Genomic DNA, 18,333 nt, shown 5'->3' with positions numbered 1-18,333 from the left:
CGAGGAGAGAGAGAGAGAGAGGGGGAGAAGAGAGAGAGAGAGAGAGAGAGAGAGAGAGAGAGAGAGAGAGAGGAGAGGGAGAGAGAGAGAGAGAGGGAGAGAGAGAGATCAATAAAAGAGATGTGAGGAGAGGAAGAGGAAGAGGCAAAGAGAAAGACGTGACAAAAAGGAAGGAAAATAGTTGGGAAAAGAGATCATGTGTTTTGGCTGATTTCTCTCTTTTTTTTTTACTATCTTGTTCTCCTTTGGTGAGAGTGGGGGGGAAGTGAATAAAAAACACTGTAAAGTAGAAGCATAGATTAGGTAAAATTGTAGACAGACGCCGCAAAAAAAGTGTGAGGAAATGAATTGTTTCTCTTTAGAGAGAGGGGGAGAGGGAGAGAAAGACAGGGAGAGAAAAAGAGTGCGTTGAAAAGAGAGATAGACAGAAAAATAGACGGAGAGAAAGGGTGTGTGAGAGAAAGAGAGAGACAGAGAGAGAGAGAGAGAGAGAGAGAGAGAGTATCGAAAGGGAGACAGACAGGAAGACAGAGAGAGAGAGAGAGCGAGTGAGGTCCAATCTCTGATCCAAGCAGAGTTCTGCAGACCCAGGTAGGAAAAGTGGAGCAACAGTCATGGCTGGCGTTCAAAAAAGCACAATAAATAAAAGCAGAATCTGCAGAGAGAAAGAGAGAGGGAGTGAGTGAAAGAGAGGGGGGGAGAGAGAGAGAGAGAGAGAGAGAGAGAGAGAGAGAGAGAGAGATGCTTCCCTCGTTTTCACCAGTGATTTCAAACTAAAGGTTAGGGCTAAATACTGCACGACCTGTGAAATACCAGCAGTATTTTCATTAGTCCTGGATCGTTGTGACGGGGGGGGGGGGGGGGGGGGGCATATGGGGATATCAGGCCCCTGCAGGCATGGCACTCAGAAGGGAGACCCTGTAGATTTAGGGTTCGGGCGAGTTATCCCCGAGCTATCAGCTCCGACAGAACAATATCTACACGCCAGGCTTTGATGCAAACCTGCCCTGGCTTAAGATTAAAGGCGTGGTGGACGGATGCTTGGACGAGACGCTCATTCCTCAAACTCAGACGGCCGATCCGATCCACGCTCTTTTGTCAACCAGTCGGACGCGAGGCCTCAGAGGAACCAGGCTGGGAGGCGATTATCTCTGCCCCTGGAGGCCGGAGGCAGCCTAAAAATACTGCAATGATAGGTCATCAAATATCACCCGGCCTTCACAGCCAATCTCAGCTGCGGCCGTCACGGCAACAGTAGCACGCCGCCAAACAAACGCAGCTCCTTAATCCGCTCCCGCCTCCTCCTCCCCTCCCCCCACCTCCTCCTCCTCCTCCCCCTCCCCTACCTCCTCCTCCTCCCCCTACCTCCTCCCTCCCCCCCCCCCTCCCCCCCCCCCCCCCCCCCCCCCCCCCAGTGCCAGCTGCAGGGTTTGTCCCGTGTCTTTGGGTTCTCTCTCTCGGCCCTGAGGTCCGGCTCCGGGGCTCAGACCTGTAATTTCTCCGAGCGCCGCCCTCTCTGCCTCCCAGTGCGGCCCACTCCTTTCCTGTGTCAACTTTTAGACGCGCGCGGTGGGGCCCCGTGGCCGCGCTGGCCCTGGACGCGACCGGCCCCAAAACCAGCCCGGGGCCCCGACCACAGCTTTCGTTTTAACGGTCTCCTTGAAATAACAACAACAAGAGAAACAACACGACGCTCTGACAGGGGGAAAAAAAGAGGAGAGTATGCGAAGTCGGAGTCGATCGGAGGCATGTCACCGCCAGGGAGAACGTTGTGTCGGAAGAAATGTCGCTGTGGTGTGTGTGTGTGTGTGTGTGTGGGTTTGTGTGTGTGTGTGTGGGGGGTTGTGTGTGTGTGTGTGTGATTTTTCTTTGGTGCATTTAAATAAGTGACAGATGCTAGTGCGCAGATAAGCGCACATAATTTGCACAACGCACGCGAGCAGCCGGGCCCGATGAGCACGTGAGGCGTGCATGTAAGTGCACGTGAGGCGTGCGTGTGAGTGCACGTGAGGCGTGCGTGTGAGTGCACGCTCCATGCGCTGACACGACGGGCCCAGCCAGGGCCGTCATTAGTGGTCAGGGAGGCAGTTTGCTAAGATGCACACACACACACACACACACACACACACACACACACACACACACACACACACACACACACACACACACACACACACACACACAGGAACGCTCAGAGGCAGAGACACACAGAGAGAAAGACCACGCTCAGTAACAGACAGACAGACAGACAGACAGACAGACAGACAGACAGACAGGACAGACAGACAGACAGACAGACAGACAGACAGACAGACAGACAGACAGACAGACAGACAGACAGACAGACAGACAGACAGACAGACAGACAGACAGACAGACAGACAGACAGACAGACAGACATACTTCCAGTACCGTCACGTTTGACCCGGTGCCCGACCAGTAGCTCCCTCTTCTCCAAGATGAGCTGCACGATGGCCTTCCTCTGGGTGTTCACCTGCAGGGGACAGACAGACAGACAGACAGACAGACAGACAGGCAGTGGGTCAGGGGACCGACAGACAGACAGGCAGTGGTTCAGGGGACAGACAGACAGAGGGTCAGGGGACAGACAGACAGACAGACAGAGGGTCAGGGGACAGACAGACAGACAGACAGACAGAGGTTCAGGGGACAGACAGACAGACAATGGGTCAGGGGACACAGACAGACAGACGGAGAGTCACGGGACGACCGGGTGCCCGACTGACAGACAGGGGGGACAGACAGACAGACAGACAGACAGACAGACAGACCCAGACAGAGACCAAAGACCGGGTGCAGACACAGAGAGTAGTCCGACCCTGGTGAAGACAAACACAATGAGAAGCTCTTTGTATCAACAGGACTCTGTCGGTTTGTTATGGCACACGGTTGGCGGCCGGCCAAGGCTTCGGCTCCGACTCGCTCTCCTCCGTCCGGCTCCACCACCACATAAACACATCGCATTTTCCACAACAGAGCTGCCGTTTTTCCACAAACGTGGCCGTTTCCACCGCGCGTGGCTCCTCCACTTCCCCCTGATGGCCGTTGCGACACCTCCAGCATGTTTTCCGTGCTTTGCATTCTTAACATCGCCCGAACTCCCGTTATGTCAGGGGACCGGGCCAAACCGAATTCTGTGAACTCTGCTAAATTACAGTTCCTTAGCAGAGACGGGGCGGGGGGCTATGGGTCGACTACTGGGAGAAGTGGCCCCTACTCCTTACTCAAGCGGTCCGGCTACGGTGAACTATACTAACGGTGCAGCAGACGGAAAGGGGCCCCAGGAAAAGGGGTTTCCAGATCCTCCACGTGTCAGATTTAAAAGGTTGTTTGGTAGCTGTGTTTAGTCTACGTGCGCGTGCGTATTGGATTGGAAGCGCGCAACAAGAACCAGTGCAGAACCGACCAGCGCTGCAAGATCCGCTCTCACATAGGCGCACTATTTCATAGTAACGGGACGTTGACACCTAAAAGCCTGTGTCTGTATTTATGGGACGGCCGTTTTAAACGGACTGTGGGGAAGTGGTTTTGATTTGTGGCGTGTCGTTCACGCACCATCGGTGTGCAATCTGCACGCGCAGCCGCCGCACGGTTAAACCGCTGTCCCTCATAGCCAACGGAATGCCTGCAGCAACCGCCTGTCGATAATGCTAAAATAAAAGGGATACACCTCATAAATGCTCCGTAATGAAAACGCCAAATGGTTTTACATTGTGCAGCAACAGCCGTCAGCGCGGGCCCATAATACCCACAATCCCCCTCGGCACTTAGGGGCTTCCAGTAAAAATCGCCTAAAATTGGAACATAACCGGCAGCAGGGCAATTAAACTTAGCGGGGGGGGGGGGGGGGTGAGGTCGGTCGGATTGGGGTGGTGGTGGGGATGGGGGGTCCACAACTTGACAGGACGTACTTTGGAGGGGGGAAAAAAACTAAACGCAATTCAAGAATTCAGCTGCGACCGCATCACGATGCAGAAGCACGAACTTGCAGACTGGGGGGGGGGGGGGGGGGGGGAGGTAAATGCGGTGGGATAGCATTTTTCCACGAGTTCCCCCCGCTCCCCCACCCCCGTCACCCCCCATCTCCCCCCAGCGAAGGTTCCAGTCTCCAGACCGCCGCCACAACAACAGCCGAGACGTACGAACTCGAGGGTCTCTACCGTCCTCTAGGAAGAATGATAGTGCTTCTACTGTCCCGACGATAGCCTTTCTACTGTCCCGACGAGAACCTTTCTACTGTCCTGACGATAGAGCTTTACTGTCCTGTCGATAGCGCTTCTGCTGTCCTGACGATTGCGCTTCTACTGTCCTGACGATAGCGCTTCTACTGCCCTGTCGATAGCGCTTCTGCTGTTCTGACGATTGCGCGTCCTGACGATAGCGCTTCTACTGCCCTGTCGATAGCGCTTCTACTGTCCTGACGATAGCGCTTCTACTGTCCTGACGTGACGATAGCGCTTCTACTGTCCTGATGATAGCGCTTCTACTGGCCTGCAGGGATGCACGGTGCGGTCCAGAACGCGGTGGTGGTGCAGCGTGACGTGCAATGACGGCTCGTGTTGGACCGCACCGTGCATCTCATTCCCAGTCTCAGTTGTCATGGTACCCACCAGTACCACCAGTACCACCACTCACCTGCTCGAGGCGGTCCTGCAGGATCTTGAAGGACTGGGACAGGTCCCGCGTCTGGCGCCAGGTCCAGGCCGTGAAGAGCGCGCTGCAGGCGGCCAGGGACAGCGCCATGAGCGCCAGGGAGACCCAGACGACGCGGAGCTTTCGCATTCGCCTCCGCTGCAGGATTCGGTGCATGTTGCGCTGGGGTGGGTCGGCGGGGAGGGGGGCCGGAGGGTTTATTTACCGTGCATGGCGTACCGCTCCGAGTGTCCGATGCAACTCCATCCAAGCAAAGCGTTGAGTCCAACGCGGTCCCAAAAACCCACAAAAATAACTCAAATAAGATCGTGGTCAAATGTCCATTTTGGTGCAGCCACCCCTCCCTCAGAATAATCCGATTCACGACTCGGGTGTTTCGCCCCTGCAGGGGTTGGTCGGTGTTAGTGTCCCCGGTGCCTCTTCACGCGCAGATCGGAGCCACCATCCTCGGTGCGTGGCGCGGGGACGGGCCGCGTGCGGAGCTACTGGTGGAAGGTGCGCGCGGGGCGACCAGCGAGCATCAACTGTTGCATCCCGCTACTCTCCGCTCACTGCCTCGCGCTGGTTCCCCTGTCTCCGTCTCCCCAGTTGCATCCCGGTCGGGGGTCACTCACGGGCGATGGGCACCGACGGATCCGTTAGCAATTTCATGCACGCGCGGATACAGACAGGCCTACTTTGCGGTGAACTTCAAACGTGCGCAATCAACATCGGATCCCAAGTTTTTGAAATCCGTGGTCTGCACGTGCCTCCGCTGAAAGGTTCCGCGGGAGTGCGCTCCGGCGGGTTGTGAGCGGCGGTACAGTCTCGCTGTGCTCCTCGTATCACTTTTCATCAAGTTGCACGCACGGGAGAATCAGATCTCCCTCGCGCCAGACGGTTCCGCCGGCAGCCGCACGGGGGCGCGCGTGTATAGAGACGGCGCCCCGGCGCGCCTCTGAAGTCCGTCAATAGCCTGGAGGAGACGCAGCATCTTAATGGTTTAAGTTTAGTTTATTTATAAGATGTGGAGGAGCTTAAGATGTGTCGTAATAATGTGACAGTAGGCTATAATGATCGTCTCTTTCAACTTAAAGTCGTCATACTAATTATAGGCATTATGGCAGTGACTAATTACACAATTTCTAGTATATCCTGTATCAGACGACATGCAATCTTAATGTTTGGCTAATTATAAAATGCAGGCGCTTTTCTACCCGTTTATAAAACAGCAGGGGGGAAGGGGATGACATGCTTATAAATAAATAATAACAATAAATCACACAACACTTTGATCCACCGAGAACTTTATTGACTCCGTTTGGTAATCGAACACCTGGTCTCACTCCTCTGCTAGCCGGTTCTGCGGCAGACCGTCCAAACCGTTAAATCACCGCGGCGCGTTACGTTTCATCATTCCCTTCCAGGCGGTAAATTCTGTCTGTTCAATCGTCGGTGGAAACTTTTTTGTTTTTAGGGGGGAACCTCGAAGTCTGGCACGTCCGACTAACGGAACGCACCCTAAAGAGGTTTTTCCGTATCAGCTGTGAGCGCAGGGCGCCTGTATTAGTATTGGGACACAGCCTCCGCTGTTCAGCCCAACGCGCTCAGCAGCTGTTCACACTAGAGGCGCCGCTTCCGCGTCGTATCGGCCGCATCCTACCTACACACTTGTGCAAGCCATCGGGGAAAAGCACACATTGGGGAGATTGTAATCCGATGACTAACAGAATATCAAAGTCCAACACTAATCAACACTTAAACAGTAGGATAGCTGCGCTAACAGCAGTATTACAGTAGGATAGCAGCGCTAACAGCAGTATTACAGTAGGATAGCAGCGCTAACAGCAGTATTACAGTAGGATAGCAGCGCTAACAGCAGTATTACAGTAGGATAGCAGCGCTAACACCAGTATTACAGTAGGATAGCAGCGCTAACAGCAGTATTACAGTAGGATAGCAGCGCTAACAGCAGTATCACAGTAGGATAGCAGCGCTAACACCAGTATTACAGTAGGATAGCAGCGCTAACAGCAGTATTACAGTAGGATAGCAGCGCTAACACCAGGATTACAGTAGGATAGCAGCGCTAACACCAGTATTACAGTAGGAGAGCAGCGCTAACACCAGTATTACAGTAGGATAGCAGCGCTAACAGCAGTATTACAGTAGGATAGCAGCGCTAACAGCAGTATTACAGTAGGATAGCAGCGCTAACAGCAGTATTACAGTAGGATAGCAGCACTAACAGCAGTATTACAGTAGGATAGCAGCGCTAACACCAGTATTACAGTAGGATAGCAGCGCTAACAGCAGTATTACAGAGGAAGACAACAATCGACAAGCACACCATGAATTGTCTCGCAGCCTAATATAATATCACCACCATGGAAAGCTGCAGCATACACACACCCTGTAGTGTAGAGGAACAGCAACACACCTCATGACACTGTCTCTACTGGAGATGGTAGGGGGGGGGGGGGGGGGGGGGGGGGAGGCTATGCTGTTGATGGGATAAAGTTGTACTTTTATCCTGGAACAGAGTGGATTCTGGGTAGACTCTACGACCTACGACCGAGGTTTCAGCTTTCTTTTCATTGATTGGTGAGCTGAGTGTGAGGCCGCGCTTGGGGTGTTGTGGTCCACACAGACCTCCACGAGGCCTCACAGAGGTCCTCCGCTCACCGCTGGGGGGGGGGGGACAACTGGGCGTTCTGCAGGGTCCCCGCCCCCCTCTCCCGTCTCTCGAGGAACGTCCGGCCGTCTGTCTGTCTCTGTGTGATCCTGGTCCTCGAGGAACGTCCAGCCGTCTGTCTGTCTCTGTGTGATCTTGGTCCTCGAGGAACGTCCGGCCGTCTGTCTGTCTCTGTGTGATCCTGGTCCTCGAGGAACGTCCAGCCGTCTGTCTGTCTCTGTGTTGTGATCTTGGTCCTCGAGGACGTTCACCCTTCCGGCCGTTCTGTCTGTCTTCCTGTGTGATCCTGGTCCTCGAGGAACGTCCTGCCGTCTGTCTGTCTCTGTGTGATCTTGGTCCTCGAGGAACGTCCGGCCGTCTGTCTGTCTCTGTGTGATCCTGGTTCCTCGAGGAACGTCCAGCCTTATGTCTGTCTCTGTGTGATCTTGGTCCTCGAGGAACGGGCTCGAGTCCCGGTCTGCTTCCCTGAGGCCGGTCGTCGTTATTGCAAAGTGTCGCCGCGTATCCCAACAAAAATAGAAGCTATTTCTCTAAAAACAGAGTCTGATATTATTCCGATGGGTTTCATTTACAGCAGATTCATGAGAGGAATGAATGACGTGACAAATGTGTTTGCATCGTAACTTATACACTGTCGGATCAAAGTGTGCTCTGTCTTAGTTCCGTTAAAGTGAGGTTAAAGTGAAGTATTACATATTAGTATTAGTATTACTGAGCATGATTGGTGAGTTTTAATGCCCGTCATCTATTTAGTTTGCTTCCAATTCCGCAAATACGTAAATAAAAAATATATTGTCAACAATAGATTTACGCGTAAACGCGAATCAAAAGACCACATTTCCTCCTTTATTCATCGACTCCAGTGCAGACCTCATTGTGCTTCCCCATACAGTGCGCTACACACATTGTGCGTTACACGTTGTGTGTTACACACGTTGTGCGTTGATCATTAATGCCGTTCTTTGGTTTCAAAACATCAACAGAAGGGTGGGTCGGTCGGGCCAGCAGAGCAACACCCATGAACACATGTCAGTACCTCGTTCCCATCGGTTCATACTGTACTACTGCACCCCTTCCAGCTCTCTGAAGCCTCACACCAACCCCAAACTGAGTCTCCGCTACAACCTAATCCACGGGAGGTACTCTGCTATTGATGCTTTGTGTTTTATCATTGGATATCTTTCTATTGAAGCGAATCAACCCGCTGTGGTTGTCACGGAGACGTTACCCTGAGTGGCTGCACAGTTTTCGTGGGTCAGGGAGGGAGGGAGGGGGGGGGGGGTGGGGGGGAGGATGGGAGGGGGGGGGGGTGCTGGGGAGGATGGGGGCCGTCACCACGGTAACGGGCGGCGCTAGGGCTGGGCCAGCCGCTCCAGCTCCTCCCCCTCGCAGCGCATGACGTGGTAGCCCAGCGCGGCCGTCACGTCGCTGCAGCCCTGCGCCGCGTAGAAGTCCAGCGAGGCCTTGTTCCAGTCGAGCACCGTGAAGTTCAGCTGAGTGCAGCCGGCCGCCATGCCCAGCTGCAGGGCAGGGGGTCAGAGGTCAGGGGATCAGAGGTCAGGGGGTCAGAGGTCAGAGGTCAGGGGACGTCTAGAAACACAGGGATGTTTTTTTTAAACCAGTTAGTCAGCGGAATAGTTCTCCGATCCTCGTCTCCTTGCCTCATAGACGGAGTCATTGTTATGTTTGCATTTTTATATTTGAGAAACAGATCAACATGTACTCTGTTCAGTGTGTGCACACATTATTCAGTACTGACGTAAAAACAGCCTTCAGCTCGCGGCCCAGTGAGGCCATGTTAAGCACATACACATAAGCTAGAAGACGTGTGGACAACGTGAAGAAGACACGCCCCCGTACTCACCTGGGCCACCTTGCTCATCAGCGCCTTCCCAATTCCTTTGCCTGAAACAGACAGAAAATACACACAATTCATTATGTTGAAGATGAATCCTAACCCATACTCCTCTTAACGGACTCTGTTTTCTATCTTCTATCTGTTCTCCATTCCACTTGCTGACAGCCTTACTCGACAACTATTTGTCTACTCAATTGTGATGAGTATGCCTTGACAATCCTAGGGCTCACTAGATGTAAAGGGAGGTCATTGGTTCAAGCCTTTTGTAGGCTCTCTCGGTGCCTTGGCGTCATATGTTCACACACCGAGCTTAGCGTGCACGTTGCTCACCTCTGAACTCAGGCATGACGTAGAGGTCCTCCATGTACACACAGCGCCCCTTCCAGGAGCTGTAGCTGAGGAAGTAGAGCGCGTAGCCGATCTTCACATGCCCTGAGATGAAGGGAAGAGGAGAATGTTTGAATATGACCTTATTCACATTCAGGGTGTTTAGCAGATGCTTATATCCAAAGCGACTGACGAAGAGAAACCACAATATATCACTCTGGGTACAGTAATTATGTTCATAGAACAACTGCTAGGTTAACCCATTCCCTGTATGCTACAAAGATAGTTAAGATAAGAGGCTAGACAATGCTAAGTACTATTTTAAGGCTTACAACAGACAATAAGTGTGTAGGAGGGGTGTGGGGGCATAAGAGGGGAGGCTATGTCTTTTGCGGAAGCTGGTGAGCGGCTCTACGGTCCTGACATTTGTATCAAACATAATCGTACTAGAAATAAGATGCATATTTAATTCAGGGTCGCTGACGTACCCACGTACACAGACACACACATAGACATAAAGACTTAGGGGTCTGTTTTTAACAATGACGGTTGTTAGTTTAACTGACCCTGTTCACTTTCTTCTATATAGCGGGCTGGCAGTGAAAATGATTCACTGTGCAATTACTGCTTGGTAGGACGCCTGGCTTTCTTTGACAAGTGTTCAGCCCTGCAGAGATTTAAATAGCAACTATCTGAGTTGGATTACTGCAGCGAGGCAGACAAATGAAGGCCAAGACTACAGGAAGAGCATATCCTCACAGCCTTTCATGCGTCTCTATCTCTCGCTCGTACATCAGGACATCTTTGCAGCATACTCTCAACAGCGTCTCATCTCTTAACGCAGGCAGCCGTCTGCTTTTTATCCCTATGTTTCCTGAGTTGTGTGAAAGTCGATGACCAAATCATTCCTGAAAATTGCTCTGTTGCATTTCTCTACAGCAAATGAACCGTATATCTGAAGAGGGTTACTCGAGTTGACTGTTTTCTGCTTGTGATCTGCTATGAATTGTCTGTCCGTCGGTTTTCTTTGTTATTCATGTCGTGTCTGCTGCCGACGAAGTCACTGCCAGCAACAAAGAACTTTTTTTCCTCATGATCCTCTAAACCGCAATATGCCCGCACACACGCACGCACGCACGCACGCACGCACGCACACACGCACACACACGTTTATAGCTGCAGACTATGGAAAAAGGGACGGTGTCATGGAATGATACAGAAGCAGAAGAATGCGGGGGCCTCAGAAAAAGCTGTGTGTGTGTGTGTGTGTGTGTGTGTGTGTGCGTGTGTGTCTGTGTCTGTGTCTGTGTGTGTGTGTGTGTGTGTGTGTGTGTGTGTTATGTAAGCGCTGCGCGGGGGGCGGTGGGGCCCCTCCTCCAGATGAGGGGCCAGATGTAACAACTAGGGCGGCTGGTTAGCTCAACCCGCTAGCCCGCTAACCTCCCAGGCTGGTTACCCCCCACGGTGCTGTGCTACATGTCGCTCCCCGTCTCTCGCAGACGCCTCCCTGTCAGTCTGCGCTACCCTGCCCATAAAGTATGCAGCGTGTGTGTGTGGAGGAGATTATGGGCGCTCTGTGGGATGTGGAACGGAGGAATCACTCCAGTCAGTCGGAGGAGGACGATCTCTTCAAGGGGGCAATTATGGGCTCTGGGTCTGACGCAGAACTCCTGGACGAAGGCCGCTGAGGGGAAACGCTAACGTATGCTGGGTACTAGCGTTTCCCCTTTAGCAGAGGCTATGTGTCCATCTTATCTACGTATCGGATTCACGTTACACATACATCTGTTTTGTATTGTGTACGTTTTGCCCCGTTTAGACAACGAGACGTTCAATCAGCTGCACATCGGTGTGGAATCGTAAATCTCCCGGAGGTTCGAGGGAACGCTGGTGATCAATTTTATTGACCGTTGTCAAAGTTCAGTGTTTGTATCGCAGGTTAGCGAGAGCACAGTCCACTGATTAATAGAAGGTCACACCGACAAAGGTGTTACTTATTGTGTAATGTTGCACAATGTATACCGCTTCTTTTAATAGGTAGTCAGCACTTTGAAAGGAAGCAGATCAGTTGCTTCATGTTTGAAGACCGAATCAGATATCATCATTAGATTTCACTCATCAAATATAATCTTTAATGTTCCATCAAAGCATTTAAGGAGGGGGTACGCTCTCATGAATCAAAGTGAGCAGATCTGTAAACACAGCGAGATCTCTGCTGTCCCTCGGTCCAGACAGAGCATTAGAGACTTGGACTCCATTATGTCTGCGTCTGTTTCCTCTCACCGTCTTTGGTTCGCTGCGCCTCCGGAACCTCTGCCACGATTCCGTGGAAGAAGGGGTTCTTAGAGAAGCCATCTTGTTCCAAGTCTGGGAGAGGAGGGAATAAGAGAAAGTGTGAGTCGGAGGCTGGACTCTGTGGTCCCGTCCTGATGCTGTAAGGGAGACGTGGGGGAAGCTGTCTTCTGAAACGTGTTTCGGTACGCTGCCTGGTTTCTAGTGTCGACATCGGGCTCAACCTCATGCAACCATAGTTCACTTATTCATGAACATGAATGTTTTTTAATTCTAATTTATAGAAACATTATTCTAAATTATTTATTCCAATTGTAGAACACACTGGAAGCCTTTATAGGACATTGACACAATTAATTTTAAAAATCCATTTTAAAATTGTCTCGTAAAGAAGAATGGGGGTCCATCCATCCAGGTAACGGAGACTTACCTTTCTGAGTCACTTTCACGTGCTCTGACACCTTCTCATATTCGGCCAGTTCCTAGGGGACACAAGAAAACAACCTTTTCAGTTTCCCAAGCGGAAAATATAATTAAAAAAAAGTGGTTATTGTTATTTTTTTGATTTTTTCCTTGCCTTAGACCTTAAACTTATTTATTGTTGATGTGGCTACAAATCGAAAATTATATGATCACTCCAAAGCTAAAGAACAGAAACATTATGCTGTATATTAATTAATAAGAGAAATAAAGATTATTGGGTTCATATGTGTGGGCTGTTCGATTTTTCAAAATAAAGGACCCATGCGAAACAATGCGTAAGCACAATATAGCACAATAACGATGCTGCAACTAAACTACAATTACACTCTTCCAAGACCACTGTTGAATGCCTCGCCTCGGCATAGCTACTAGGTTGAATGTTAATGTATTATTTATGTGTATTAAATACTTCAAGGGAAGTATTGAATATTTGCAGGCTGCACACCAAATATCTCATACCAGTCCAATGGTTAAGTATTTCACGAATAACACCAATGCCTCTATACTGTAAGACAGTCCTCGTGTTTATAACCCAAAACCCAATGCCCCCGCAAACCCACACACCAGAGAGGGCAATGACAAGGAAGTACATTTTGACTGCATAACCTGTAAACACATAAGTTTGACCCCGTTAAGACGTGATAGGTTCGAGTCCCTGCAAGACGACAGCATGCGTTCAGCTCGGCTCACCATGATCATGCGCGCAATGTCTTTGCAGTCCTCGAGGTTGGCGGCGCGGATAGAGAAGTCCATGGTGCGCGTTTAATCAATGCACTTCTGTCTAATGGAGACCGGATCAAACGCTGTCAACACGAGGAATAACAGCGAGCCACTAGCATGACAATAGGAAACCGCAGATCATTGACTCATGCAAAGGGGAGAAAATGCATACGCAAAATTGTGTAGTGCAGCAACAGCGCCCTCTATGAATACTGTGGCGGGTCCGGGAATAACATGTCAGTAATGCACAGCTAATGCATATTTTATATATATAACGAAAGGCTTATATATATACTTGCAGGTCAATGGGGGAACCTGAATAAAATGCAGAGCTTTAACATAGCTTTAACCGAAAAGGAAACACAAACAGAAGAAACCTTTACAGACAGACAGAACAGACAACTCCTTGGGAACCTCTATAGTATTCACATTTACATTTAATGCATTGAGCAGACACTTTTATCCATAGCGACTTACAATAAGTACATTTGTCAGAAGAAAGAGAAACAATATATCGCTGTCGGTACAGTAAGGATGTCCATAGAACACACACACACACACGCACACACACCACACACACACACACACACACACAACACACACACACACCACATACATACATACATACATACATACATACATACATACATACATACATACATACATACATACATACATACACACATTATGCACATCAGTACTGTAGATGATTGATCACTTGTTGCCTTACCATGATGCTATATGTGATGACTAATGCTTTGAGGTCAGTACATTAGCAGACTAGACACTAGAGCCTGATAACAAACCACTGTAGAGTTCCAACGGTTGATATCATCAATTGAACTACTAATACAAAACATATCCAACACATTTCTAGCAATACGCTTTCCGTCATTTGGCACTGGGTTAACGGAGGAGTGTGTACCTCCATGTTTCTGGCGCTATAAATAGGATGCTGAGGCGGTGGGGAGAGAGCTGGAGTCTGAGCTCAGAGTGCCGGTCATTACAGCGAGGGGGAAAGGGCGGGCAGGAAATGGACTGACTGTGAGGGGCTTTCTGTCTTACTTCATAGGTTAGTAGAGGGCTACACTGACCACCTTACCATAGAGAGGGAGAGAGGGAGGGTGAGAGAGAGAGAGAGGGAGAGAGAGAGAGGGATGAGAGAGAGAGAGAGAGAGAGAGAGAGAGAGAGAGGAGAGAGAGAGAGAGGAGAGACGAGAGAGAGAGAGAGATGAGAGAGAGAGAGAGGAGAGAGAGAGAGAGGGAGGGAGGGAGGGAGGAGAGGAGGGAGGGAGGGAGGGAGAGAGAGAGAGAGGGAGGGAGGGAGAGACTCACACTATTAATAGCCAGAGGGCCTAATGTCTCCTTCGTACGTCGAAGGAACAACACCCACGTGCCAACCAAACGCCTTGATTCTGAGGGCGTCTTTACTAGCCCGTATAGCTGCTCAGCGCCAGCGACGTGACGTACGCTGGAGACCCCTGAACAGGCTTTTATAGACGTGCTCGTAACAGAACCTTCTGGAACAGAGCTGCCTTTAGGCTTCTGCTAACGTCAGCCACCGAGCTGTGAGAAGGGGGGGGGTTAGACCGCTAAGGAGCCTGGGTAATACTCATATATCATACCTTATTGTTAACAAATGTGTACACAGGAACATTAAAGAAAGGGATAATGGGGGTGATATATTACAAAACATATCTATTATAGGATGTATCGAGGCAACAGACAGATGTTGAAGTGGGCAAATATAATTCAGCAGTTTGATATCTGTATTCATAAACTACATGATAGGCCTCTGCTATATTTCACACATGGCATCATGGCATTGTACTTTTCTTCCATCGCTTCTTTACCCGTGTTCAGGGGTGCTGACCGTGTAGTTAACCCTCGACTGAAGGCGGCCTTCAGTTACACTCTCAGCTGCCCCCCGCCCTCTATCGGGCCTCGTGGGACAGACTCGACCGCGCAGCACTGAGGGCTGAGCGGGCGCTCTGCCATCGATCGCAGCCTCGCTCTGACGGCTCTCAGCCTCCCTCTGACGGCTCTCAGCCTCGCTCTGTCGCCTCTCAGCCTCCCTCAGTCGGCTCTCAGCCTCCCTCTGTCGGCTCTCAGCCTCCCTCTGACGGCTCTCAGCCTCCCTCTGACGGCTCTCAGCCTCTCTCTGACGGCTCTCAGCCTCTCAGCCTCCCTCTGACGGCTCTCAGCCTCGCTCTGTCGGCTCTCAGCCTCCCTCTGTCGGCTCTCAGCCTCCCTCTGATGGCTCTCAGCCTCCCGAGGCGGCTCTCAGCCTCCCGAGGCGGCTCTCAGCCTCTCTCTGACGGCTCTCAGCCTCCCGAGGCGGCTCTCAGCCTCCCGAGGCGGCTCTCAGCCTCTCTCTGACGGCTCTGAGCCTCTCTCTGACGCCTCTCAGCCTCGCTGAGCCACTTTGGGTGAAAGCCTCGAGCTGCAGCTCTAGAGGTCAATGTTTAATGCATCGTAGTGGAGTGCGCCATTAAACATGGACGATCACCTGAGGATTAGGGTCTTAATGCAGCAGGGATACCACAGGCCTGTTTTCAGAAGGATGCAGTGAGTTGAAGAAAGGTTTGTTAAAAAAGGACACAGAGGTGGCTGGCACTTCTTTAGCACCCAAAGGACTTAATAAACACTATATGCCAATTCAACTTCATTTTCCTGTTTTTTTCATCCCCAGACAAAAAGTTTTCTAGACACAATCTCCCCGCTATCTTGAGCCACGACTAGGCCGATGTTTTGGACGTTCGTTATTCTGAAAAAATGCTTTCATAAGAAGCGAGGGGGGGCTGAGCGTGGACCCTGAGCCCACCGCCGCCAGAGTTCCCCCTCTGCTTCTGAAGTGTTTCCCACTCCTGTCTCGGTTCCTCCTGAAGACCATTGTTTGCTTTCTGTTGGTATGCTTTCACTCTCCACCCACCCTCTCTCCCAATAGACCTTCCCAATAGTGGACAGGAAGTCCCCTCCCCTTCCTGTTTAGTCTGGCTTCTGATTGGTCCCCCGAGCCGAGGAGCCGTGGTCCCCTCCCCCCCGCCGTGTGCTCATCGCCCAGTTAATCTGTCGGGGAACCACCTGACAGGGGCCCTCCGAGAGGCGGGAAAATTATTGACGAAGTGGACACTTGGACCTCGTGATAACCCCCAACGCGTCCAACGGTCACGTGGTCCGTTAATGTTGAAACGATGACCACGGTGTTTTGTTTCTCTGTCAAACAGGCGCTCCTTGGGAGATGGGAATCTGTGTACTTCCAAGAAGTCCTTCCACAGGAACACTGACAGACCAAACCAAGTTCGGGCGAGTTTATTTATTTGTCCTCTGTATCTTTTAATTACAACCTTCTCGAGGGCCCATCTTTAAGGAGATAGCACACTGTCACTCCAACCTTCACTGCAGCTAGGAGTCAGACCAACCTCACAACACCCCTAAAAAGCTGTGAAGGAAGAATGTGGATCTCTGCTCTGCGCGTTGCTGAGCCCGCAGTGTTCGTGCCGGTGGTTTAGCCCAGGCATTCATTAATTTACAGAGATGTTTAGTTGATGTTTTGCGATTCTTATCGTGCGCAGGTTCACTGGAGTGGAACTACGGTCACTGGGGAATTATTAAGTAAGCTTGATGAACGTCTTAATGTGTTCTAGATCCTTTCCAGATAATTCTCACCTCACCTCTCTCTCTCTCTCTCTCTCTGTCTCTCTCTCTCTCTCTCTCTCTCTCTCTCTCTCTCTCTCTCTCTCTCTCTGTGGCTTCATACTTTGCATCATTTCCTTTAATTTGAATCTCTCTAGACCTCTATTGTAGACAACTATTTCTCAACATCGCATGATTTCATCTGGGAAAGAAGACCCTTAATGTTAACAAATACAGAGGAAGCAGAACTTGAAATATGCAAGCAGAGACAAACATCGCTGATAGAAATTCCCCTAGACAGACAGACAGACAGACAGACAGACAGACAGACAGACAGACAGACAGACAGACAGACAGGCAGACAGACAGACAGACAGACAGACAGACAGACAGGACAGACAGACAGACAGACAGACAGACAGACAGGACAGACAGACAGACAGACAGCCAGACAGGCAGGCAGACAGACAGACAGACAGACAGACAGACAGACAGACAGACAGACAGACAGACAGCCACCCTGTGTGTTTCCTCTCTCCAGACGCACGGCGCTGTGGTCAGGTCTGAGGAGGAAGTGACCTCACCGTGTCGCTGATGTCACCGCCGCTCGCCCTGAGAAATAAAAAAAGTAGAGAGACAACGCTGTGAGGCTGCTTCATCACCTCACCCTGCTCCACCCTCCTCCAGCCTCCTCCACCCACACACCGCTTCTTTTCCACCATATTAGGGCATGTGTTGGGGCAACACATATCCCCCCCCCCCCCACAGTGAGTTACTCACAGTGACCGCGAGATACGGGGCCAGCCAGACCGGTCATCTTTTTGGTTGGTTTTGCTTTGCTTCCCTCTTCCAGCCCCCATTGGTCAGTGTGAGTCATGTGACTCAGAGGCCCTCTGGCCGGCCCTCGGCCCCGTGCTGAACAAACAGAGGAGGGCCCTCAGACGGAGAATAACACGACAATGGCCGTCTGTCAGGAAGGTGAGATAAAAGACCCAGAGTGGGTCGGACGGGAAATACACACACACACACACACACACACACACACACACACACACACACACACACACACACACACACACACACACACACACACACACACACACACACACACACACACACACACACACACAAACACTCATGTTCGGTAATTGTTTTCGGAGGACTTACGGCAGAACGTCGTGAATCACGTTATCAGCCGAGTCAAACGTTGCGGTCTGCAAACATCCTCTTTTTCATATTTTCGTTTCGTTTTAAATGCCGACTAAATCTCCAAATGGCCGCCGCCCTTTACGGTAACCCGCGCGGCCCTGAGACACGACGTCGTAAAACACTCCCAACATGTTGTGTTGACTTAGGTCAACACAACGCGGAGACCTTTGACCTAATGGCCCAAACCCGGGGAGCCGGGCTGTGTTAACAGACAACACTGGGCCGTGTGTTGCAGGTGCTGACTGTCAACACACTGTCTGCCGGAGCCGGTACAGGTCATGTACCAATACCTCCTGCAGCCTGACAACAGCCCACTTCCGGAGCATTCTTCTGTTACAATGGAAGCTGCATTTCATAACATTTCTAAATTATTCGACAGCAAGACCCAAAAAGAGAAATTCAATTCTGCTCGGAAATCGGATTAAGAGGACTGCTGGGACACCCAATCAGACTGAACACA

The 18,333-nt window shown here is 50.9% G+C and overlaps 2 protein-coding genes across 2 annotated transcripts; both read right to left on the bottom strand.

Annotated features, from left to right (window-relative positions):
- Positions 1-1,647: 1,647 nt before the first annotated feature.
- On the bottom strand, positions 1,648-5,484 carry tnfsf12 (TNF superfamily member 12). The gene is made up of 3 exons (XM_056576139.1): positions 4,657-5,484; positions 2,404-2,494; positions 1,648-1,658 (listed from the first exon to the last, which is right to left on the bottom strand). The coding sequence occupies exons 1-3, from the start codon at positions 4,828-4,830 to the stop codon at positions 1,648-1,650; spliced, it is 276 nt and encodes a 91-aa protein (XP_056432114.1). The 5' UTR covers positions 4,831-5,484.
- Positions 5,485-7,630: 2,146 nt separating this feature from the next.
- On the bottom strand, positions 7,631-13,204 carry sat2a.1 (spermidine/spermine N1-acetyltransferase family member 2a, tandem duplicate 1). The gene is made up of 6 exons (XM_056575608.1): positions 12,999-13,204; positions 12,256-12,307; positions 11,817-11,900; positions 9,537-9,638; positions 9,213-9,253; positions 7,631-8,868 (listed from the first exon to the last, which is right to left on the bottom strand). The coding sequence occupies exons 1-6, from the start codon at positions 13,059-13,061 to the stop codon at positions 8,701-8,703; spliced, it is 510 nt and encodes a 169-aa protein (XP_056431583.1). The 5' UTR covers positions 13,062-13,204; the 3' UTR covers positions 7,631-8,700.
- Positions 13,205-18,333: the final 5,129 nt, after the last annotated feature.

The sequence above is a fragment of the Gadus chalcogrammus genome, chromosome 17, assembly GCF_026213295.1.
Source record: "Gadus chalcogrammus isolate NIFS_2021 chromosome 17, NIFS_Gcha_1.0, whole genome shotgun sequence".
Lineage (NCBI taxonomy): Eukaryota > Metazoa > Chordata > Actinopteri > Gadiformes > Gadidae > Gadus > Gadus chalcogrammus.
Note: the sequence above shows the minus strand (reverse complement) of the source record. Positions and strands in the feature narration are given on the sequence as shown.

What these genes read in the sequence shown, in the direction of transcription:
- sat2a.1 (XM_056575608.1), bottom strand. Translation starts at nt 13,061, where the DNA reads ATGGACTTCTCTATCCGCGCCGCCAACCTCGAGGACTGCAAAGACATT. An exon ending in ACATTGCGCGCATGATCATG is followed by an intron (nt 12,308 to 12,998) that starts GTGAGCCGAGCT and finishes TGTGTCCCCTAG; the next exon opens with GAACTGGCCGAATATGAGAA. An exon ending in TGATGAGCAAGGTGGCCCAG is followed by an intron (nt 8,869 to 9,212) that starts GTGAGTACGGGG and finishes CCTGCCCTGCAG; the next exon opens with CTGGGCATGGCGGCCGGCTG.
- tnfsf12 (XM_056576139.1), bottom strand. Translation starts at nt 4,830, where the DNA reads ATGCACCGAATCCTGCAGCGGAGGCGAATGCGAAAGCTCCGCGTCGTC. An exon ending in TGCAGGACCGCCTCGAGCAG is followed by an intron (nt 2,495 to 4,656) that starts GTGAGTGGTGGT and finishes TGTCCCCTGCAG; the next exon opens with GTGAACACCCAGAGGAAGGC.